This window comes from Priapulus caudatus, unplaced genomic scaffold (genome assembly GCF_000485595.1).
Source record: "Priapulus caudatus unplaced genomic scaffold, Priapulus_caudatus-5.0.1 Scaffold532, whole genome shotgun sequence".
NCBI lineage: Eukaryota > Metazoa > Priapulida > Priapulimorpha > Priapulimorphida > Priapulidae > Priapulus > Priapulus caudatus.
Window position 1 is genome coordinate 79820 of NW_014577593.1, and position 8434 is coordinate 88253.

At 62.0% G+C, this 8434-nt stretch overlaps 1 protein-coding gene across 1 annotated transcript; it reads right to left on the reverse strand.

Annotated features, from left to right (window-relative positions):
• Positions 1–6: 6 nt before the first annotated feature.
• Positions 7–2899, reverse strand: LOC106811371 (ras-responsive element-binding protein 1-like). The gene has a single exon (XM_014814958.1). The coding sequence runs from the start codon at positions 2803–2805 to the stop codon at positions 1867–1869; it is 939 nt and encodes a 312-aa protein (XP_014670444.1). The 5' UTR covers positions 2806–2899; the 3' UTR covers positions 7–1866.
• Between the last annotated feature and the right edge of the window lie 5535 nt (positions 2900–8434).

The window sequence follows — 8434 nt, forward strand, 5'->3', positions numbered from 1 at the left end:
GAAGCATCGGTATATTACACTCTGCCTTGAAGCATCGGTATATTACACGCCACCTTGAATTTTTCAAAACCTCGCAGCTAACTAAATCAGGGAACACCCGTGGTAGAATCGACTTATCAGCGTGAGATCGATGACCGACAGCCAGCTCTAGCCAATAAGTGTGGTGATAGGGGAGGTCTGCAATCGCCACTTAGTAACAACCTGACGGAAAGTTGACAATGTGGCGTGTGCGGGTGAAAAACCCTTATAAATACATCTAGCCTGAATGACCGGGCAACAATCCAAGGGGGCATGCTTATCACACCCCGGCATGCAGATAGGCCTATCACGTGTGAAGCCCTTTAACAGAGGGGTCTATCCAAACCTTGCTATACATAGGCAAACTTGCTTCATATAGGTAACTTGTTCTATATGATTAACTTGCTTCATATGATTAACTTGCCTTATGTCATAAACTTAGCTTACATCGTAAATTTGCCTTATTGCACACATCGTACACATTATTGTAATCAGTGGGCGATCAGTATAAACCCATTATGGTTATCGAACCATATCTTGATTCCACCTCGTCCTTATCTCAATTCCCTCTAAAGAGAGATATGGAGACTAGGTCATTCCTTGCCCCAATGTGGCATCGAATGAGGCATGCGTCTCAACCCCACCTTAATTTGGCATTATTGCGGTCTCTATGCTGCCTCAGAATGGCATCACAAATGCCTCACCGTCTCGTGTGACTGCATGACATGCATGCGTGTTGGGAGCCAGCCGGCAGAGCGAAACCGTTCTCTCTGACGCGCGATACAGTGCAGAGTTCACTGGCCCACATCTCTCACCTGCCTGACAGTGGTAGCAGTCTAGCACAGTCCAGGCCTCCCCCCTACACGACGCGTATATGTACACCACATGCCGAAATGCTATCTAAATCACACGATAAACGCATAATGCATAATAACACATTATAAAACATAATAACTAGTGCAGACATGACGACGGCACGCTGCTGCCGCCTACATCCTTAACCTGGTCCCAGATTTCGTAGTAGCGTTGGGGTGCCAGCGGTGAGGTCGCAAACCCCGATGCCTACTGGACGTCGATTCCTCATGACCTTGGACCACTCAGGAATCTTCGTCGCATGGAATGTTGTGATTCTCGTGCGGGGTTCAGTTCGTCAGCATCTTCATCCTCACACCTCACACGATGACGCGTCGCGAATGCTGCCGCACAGTCGCAAAGATGGGACGCAGTCTCGTTGCGTCGCCACGGAGCGGAGGTCAGAGGTCACGACGTTCGCCGAGGCGCGACCTCGTAATCGCATGCGCCGCCGCACCGCTGCATTGTTCGTCGCGATCGCTCGCCGCGTTAGTCATCCTCACCCGCCTGCGGTGCAGACGCATTCCTGCTCACGCTCAGACGACGACGACGCGGCGGGGTGAACGATCCGATTTTGCATTGCTGCGGGCCGCCGCTAACGAGCGACGCACCTGCGAGCCGACGACCGCAGCATCCCTGCATGCGTAAGTAACGAACGATGAGCTGGTGCATCCCTGCAGGCAGGGCTACTCACCCCGCACGATCGCGAGCACGCAGGACAACACAGCCAACAGCCGCCTAGGGGCAAGCACGGCCTACCTGTCCCCATGCGTGCATGCGCCCGCACGTATAATCACGCGGGCAGCAGCAGTGGTTGCGTGTTCTCGCGAACGGTCACTCCGCGCGGTCGGTCAACCGCACAATCCTGCTCGCTCGCGAAACCACAGCCAGAGTCAGACACATTTGCATGGAAGATCGTGCAACACTCTGTAGGAAGTGACATCTCTATGTACAGGGGCAGGGGTGGGGCAGATGGGCGGGGCAGGTGGGCGGGGCCTATGTTGTCACGCCCAGCATCTCCGCAGCCTTGTCTGCACTTTCTAGCATCTTGTCAATCATTGAGGCGTCCTCCAATCCCAGCAAGTTCTGGATCATGTCCAGCGAGCCGCCGCCCACATCCTCGCCCGGTGACTCCGCCTCCTCCGCCTCCTCCGCCTCACCGTCGTCGACGTGCATGGCGTCGGCAGCGCCACCTACATCCGCGCCCTCTCCCGCCGCCGCCGCCGCCGCCGCCGCCTCGTCGAGGTGGATCTTCAGGTGGCGCATCATGCTGTGCTTCAGCGAGAAGCGGCGGCGGCAGACGCGGCACTGGTACGGCCGCTCGCCCGAGTGCGTGCGCAGGTGGCGCCGCCAGTCCTGCGACGACCAGAACCGCTTCGGGCAGAACGCGCACAGGAAGTGCCGCTCGCTATAGTCCGGGCTCGTCGCGTCGCTGTCGCCGGCGCCTCCCGGTGTCACCTCGGCGAACTCGTCCGGATGGCGCTCGCGGATGTGCGCGAGGCAGGCGTCGCGCTGCGTGAACGCGCGGCCATTGTCATCGCACACGTGGCAGCGGTACGCCGGCACGCCGGGCGATGCGTCTCCGTGGCGTTCGCCCGAGTGCACCACGAGCTCGTGCATCGACGCGAACACGTCGTCGCAGTGGCGGCAGTAGTACGCCGTATCGCTGTCGCCCGGCTCCTCCCCTTCCTCCTCCTCCTCCTCCTCCTCTGCCTCCTCCCCGCCCTCATCGTCGTCGTCGTCCGAGATGTCGCCGAGGTGGTGGAGGACCTCCAGCGAGCGGTCCATGTTCGCACGGATCTTCGTGACGTCAAGAACGGAGAAGCTGTTCGAGCCGCCCCCGCCGTCGCCCTGCTGGCCCATCACGTGCGCGAGCAGGGTCGCGAGGTCGTGCTCGCCGTGCTTCAGCTGGCAGTGCCGCCGCAGGTTGCCCATCGACGAGTAGCCGTTCTTGCAGAGCCGGCAGAGGAAGGCCGAGTTGCGCGGTGGCAGCGGCACCGCCGCCGCCGGCGTCGAGCCGTGCTTGCGCGACAGGTGGCGCACGCGATTCGACTTGGTCGAGAACGACACGGCGCACTTCGGGCACTTGTACGGCTTCTGGCCCGTGTGCGTGAGGATGTGCCGCTGCAACGAGCTCTCCCAGGGGAAGCGGCGACTGCAGTGCGGGCAGTTGTACTTGTGCGGCGTCAGCGAGTACGAGCTGCGGCCCTTGCGCACGCGCTCGTCGCCCGTCGGGCTTGGCCGCGTCGTGTCCGGGCGCGCGTCGCCGCCGCCGCCACTGCCGGGGCTGCCTGTCGAGCCGCTGCCGCTCGCAGCCGTCGGCTCGAGGTACTGCTGGAAGCGGTTGCTATCGGTAACGAGCATCATGCGACTGACGTCGGCGAGCTCCGAGTCGCCGCTCGTGAAGCTGCCGCGCTCCGACGACGAATCGGTCGCTGCCGCGCGGTCGCCGCGGTAATTTCCGTCCGGCGGCCCGACGTCGATCTGCAGCTGCGTAAGCGGGGCGTCCGTCATCATCGCCGGGGCGGCGGACGCACTCGGCTGCTCACTGCTTGGGCTTGTCAGCGGCGTGGACGGAGGCTGCGCAGCGGCAACGGGGGAGAACAGCGGCGGCACGGCGTCCGCAAGCTCGGGCTTGATAGTATGCAGCAATCCGTACGCGAGCGGTGACAGCCGCGCCAACGACGGGAAGATGCCCGGCGCCGCGGGGAAGCCGGCGGAGGCGGACAGCGGCGGCGAGACGAACGCCGCGGGCGGGGAGAAGGTTGGCGGCGCCAACGCCTTCACCAACGCTACGTTGCCTCCTCCTGCCCCCGCGGCGGCCGCCATCGACGCGGCGCTCTTCTTCACCTGGTGGTAGCCCTGCAGGTGCGTCGTCAGACTCGCCTGGCTGATGAACGTCGTCGGGCACAGGTAGCAGCGGTAGGGGCGGCGGCCGGCGGCGGCGGCGGCGCGGTGCGCCGTCACGTGGTGCACCTTCAGCTTCGCGGCGCCGTTGAACATGTCGCCGCACTGCGGGCACACCCACTTGTGCATGCTGCGGTCGTAGCAGCCGTCCAGCTGCGCGAGGCTTGCCGACACGAGCTGGTCGAGGTCCGGAGGCGGAGGCGGCGCGCCGGCGTCTGGTGGCTCCACCTTGAGGTGCAGCTGCGTCGTTGCGAGCGGCGGCGGCGGTACGTTGTTCGCGAGCCAGGTGGCCATGTCGCGGAGGTTCGCCTCGATGGCAGGTCGCAGGGCATCAGGTTGTAGGTCGCGAAAGTCAACCGGTCGAAGATCTGCCGGTGCAAGCTTGGGGGGTCGAAGGTCGCGAAGGTCGGTGGGTCGGATGTCGGCAGCGGCTGCGTCGCGCTCGTGCCGCTCCTGCTGCTGCCGCTTCACCGACAGATCGATCGGTGACTCCGACGCTCTCTTATCGTCTGCGGCACGCTTCGCGTTGTCATCGTCGTCGTCGCGGCGACTGCCTCCGTCGCGGGCATTCATGTCGATGACGAGGCAACCGTCGTCGTCGTCGTCGTCGTCGTCGTCGTCGTCATCGTCGTCGCCGTCGCTCGCATCCCTGTTCTCGGCCGGCGCCCCCTGCTGAGCGGACGCTGCCGTCGGCCGCAGCGGTGGCATCGTCTCGACGCTCGCTGTCTGGATAAGCACGGCGGACTTCGCGAGGGAGCGGTCGATCTCGTGGTGATGCCCGATCACGTGGCGCACGCAGTTGTTTCGCGTCGAGAAGCCGAGCGCGCACACGCGGCAGCGGAACGGCCGGAACACGTTGCGCTGCTTCGCGTGGTGCGTGCGCAGGTGGCGCTGAAGTGCACGCGCAGACTTGAAGTCGGTGTCGCAGTAGAGGCAGACGGTGTCGGTGACGCACACCTGCGGAGTCGGCGGCGACGTCTTGACGTGGGCGTCCAACCGCGCGGCGTTCTTGACGTGCTTGTTGCGCACGTGCCGGTCGCAGTTCGCCTTCGTCGTGAACGCGTATCCGCAGAGCTGGCAGCGGAACGGCCGCTCGCCGTTGTGGCTGCGCAGGTGGCGCAGCAGAGTGCTGCGGTCGATCGTCTGGTAGCTGCACACGTCGCAGCAGTACGGCGCGAGGCCGAGATGCGCGCGCGAGTGCACCTTCAGCGCGCGCGCGTTGCTGAACGGCGCGCGGCACTGCCCGCAGTGCAGCATCCCGTTGCCGCGAGCAACGCCCGCATCCTCTGCGCCAGCCTCCCGCGCCGTCGGGCTGTCAGCGACGACGTTGCCGTTCTCGTCAGCGGCCGCGCGAGCGTGACGCGCGTCCGTCTTTGCGGGCGACGTTGACGAGCTAATGCAGGGGTCCTGCTGGTGGTGATCGGGTAACGACGGCGGCGCGGCGGCAAGGCGCAGGATGCTCGCAATGTCCGCGAGGTCACCGCCGCCATCCTCGTTCAGGCCAATCAGCTTCAGGCAGTGGCTTCGCGCTGGCACTGCCTGCACAGCGGCGGCGGCGGCGGCGGCATCTGCCGGCGGCTCCTCCTTGATGGCTGGCAAGAGACGCCGCTGCTGATGCCGCGTCGCCGCGGAAACGACGGACTTTCTTCCCCTTTCTCTCGTTCTCGTGGCAGCGCCGCGCAGGTTCAGCATCGCCATGAAGCCGGCCTTGTCGTCGTCGTCGTCGTCGTCGCCGACGCTCTCCGTCGGCAGGTGAGACAGCTTGTGCGTCTCGAGTTCGGTGCGCGTTAGGAAGTGCGTGCCGCACGCGGCGCAGTAGCCGGCGTCGACGCTAGCGTGGCGCGCGCGGTGCAGCGTGAGCGCGGCGCGGCACGGGAACGAGGCGGGGCCGAAAAAGGAAAAAAAAAATCTAAATTTGTTCTGGGCAAAAAACATATACACCAAACAGAATATACAATATACATACACAGCTATCTGTCAAAACAACATGAAAAAATATTTTCACGACTACCTACTCACTGGTAACGCCTGAGAGGCGAGTTGGGTAAAGGGGAAACAAGCAATTTTTAAGGTGGCCGTCTACGGGCGCAAACGACTTACGCACAACCGGACAGGTTAGATGAGGGTGAAGGGCGAAGGTGAGACGGCGGTTGAGGCATGTGTAAGACTGGGTAGGTGTTGGTGGCTGCCAGTGTCGAGGGCATCAGTAGGATGGGGGGTGAACGCAGCGAGCGAGGAAGCGTAGGGCATCGGCAACGCACGGGGTTAGTCAAGAACTCCAGGCACGCGTGAAGCGAGAGCAAAATGAACAAAGAAGCTGCATGCTAAAGGACTTCATGAAGCACTCTGTCTCATCACGCCTCACGTTAATACGACATTGTGACATGTGACATGTGACATGTGACATGTGCGCACAGAAACGCAACGGCCTAGTTTCGAGGCACGGTTTCCCTAGTACCAACACCAAACATCAGCGACCACCGCCACCCCAGCAGCAGGCAGCAGCAGCAAACCACCACGCACCGACCAGCAAGCAGCAGCAGCACAGCACCAGCAGGGCAGCAGCAGCAGCAGCCAGCAGCAGCAGCAGCAGCAACCAAACAGCAGCAGGCAGGCAACAGCAAAGGCAGCAGCAGCACACACACACCACCACAGCCACCCAGCAGGCAGCAGCAGCAGCAACCACCACCACCACCAGTAGCAAGCAGCAGCACACAACCAACCAGCCACCACAGCAGGCAGCAGCAGCACCGAACCAGCCACGCGAGCAGCAGCAGCAGCAAGCACCACCACCACCTACCACCCAGAAGCAGCAGGCAAGCAGGCACCCACACCACCACCAAGCAAGCAATCAGCAGGCCAGCACCAGCAGGCCAGGCAGCAGCAGCAGCACCAACCACCTATACATTGATGGCTACATATCTGCTTGCTGGCAATCCGATTAAAATTGGCTCGGACTAGTGTTGATATCGCTACGTAGGCGGTTACGATGATACTATGTAATCACAGCATTATCATGCTCAACCACCTGTCACACCGCCGTGTATTCACGACACAGTTAAAGTAAATACCACAAGCCATGCGCACACGCTGACACACAACCACACACACCACGGCGCACAAGACACGCGCACGACAAGCCGACGAACCTGACAGCACCACACGCACGCACAGCAACACGCTGACAGCGCTCACCACGCACGACACAGCAAACACACGCACACACGCGAACGCCGACGACCGTCTGACCACGCACGCCACACACACAGCAGCGTGGCACCACGACAACGCTGACAGCCTCAACACACGCACGCAACACAATCGGGGTTGAACACAAGCACTACGCTGACGGCCTGACACATGCGCAACCGCACAAATGCACACCCACGTGCACTGCACACACGGCTGAGCAGCCTCACACAACGCACACGACACACACCACGGGGTTGAGCACAACGCTTGACGGCCTGACACCGCACGCACTATCCACACGCACGTGCACAACCCAGCACGCATGACAGCCTCCGACACGAACGCACCACGCACACACGACGCCCACGCTGACGGCTTGACACAACGCAAACGGCAACACCGACACGCTACACACACGCACGTGCACACACACGGCGCACACCGACGTAGGACGGGTGGCACCTGCGCCGCACGTGCAACACACACGCTGCACAGCCCTCACACAACGCACGCCACACACACGCACGTGGCACACAGAGCTGTCACACTACCTGACAGCCTCACACACGCACGCACACGCACGAAACGCGCACACACACGCACACGCTGACAGCCTGAACACACGCACGCAACAGACACACGCACGCAACGTACACACCAGCAGACGTCTTAGCATAACTCATCAACTACCCTCGACGTACAACACGGTGGTGTGGGCGAGCTATTAACATCACCGTTAGTAGCAACCAGCAGTGGTGTTGTCATTGTTGTTGCTGCTGCTGCTGCTGGCTGCTGCTTGGGCTGCTGACTGCGCTGCTGGCTGCTGCTGCTGCTGCTGCTAAAGCTGCTGGGCTGACTGCTGCGCTGCAGCTGACTGCTGCTGCTGGGCTGCTGACTGGCTGCTGCTCTGGCGCTGCTGTCTGGCTGGCTGCTGCTGCTGCTGCTGCTGCGCGCTGGCTGCTGCTGCTGCTACTGCTGACTGCTGCTAGCTGCTGCTTGACTGCTGCCTGCTGCTAGCTGCTGCTGCTGGCTACTGCTGCTGCTGCTGCGCTGCTGACTGCTGCGGCTGCTACTGCTGGCTGCTGCTGCTGCTGCTGACTGGCTGCTGAACTGCCGCTGCTGCCCATAAACGCCACTCTGCCCCTGGTGCGGTCTGTGCTACCTCTCCTTCCTCATACACAGTGGGATTGACCCCTGCCTACCGCCGAGATGAAGCAGGACGAAGACTGGGAGGCGAAGTGGAGAGAGAGAGATGTTGAGAGACGCGGGGCTAGAGAGAAGAGAGAGAGGGGGGGGGGGAGAGGGAAAGGGAGATGAGAAAGGGAGAAGGAGAGGGAGATAGGAGATGGAAGGGAGAGACAGAGAAGAGAGAGAGGAGAGAGAGAGAGCAGAGAGAGAGAGAGAGAGAGAGAGAGAGCGCAGCCGAAAGAGGGAGAGGAAGAGGTGAGAGGGAAGAGGGAGGAGG

Coding starts and splice junctions, on each gene's coding strand:
- LOC106811371 (XM_014814958.1), bottom strand. CDS start 2,805: ATGGGCAACCTGCGGCGGCACTGCCAGCTGAAGCACGGCGAGCACGAC.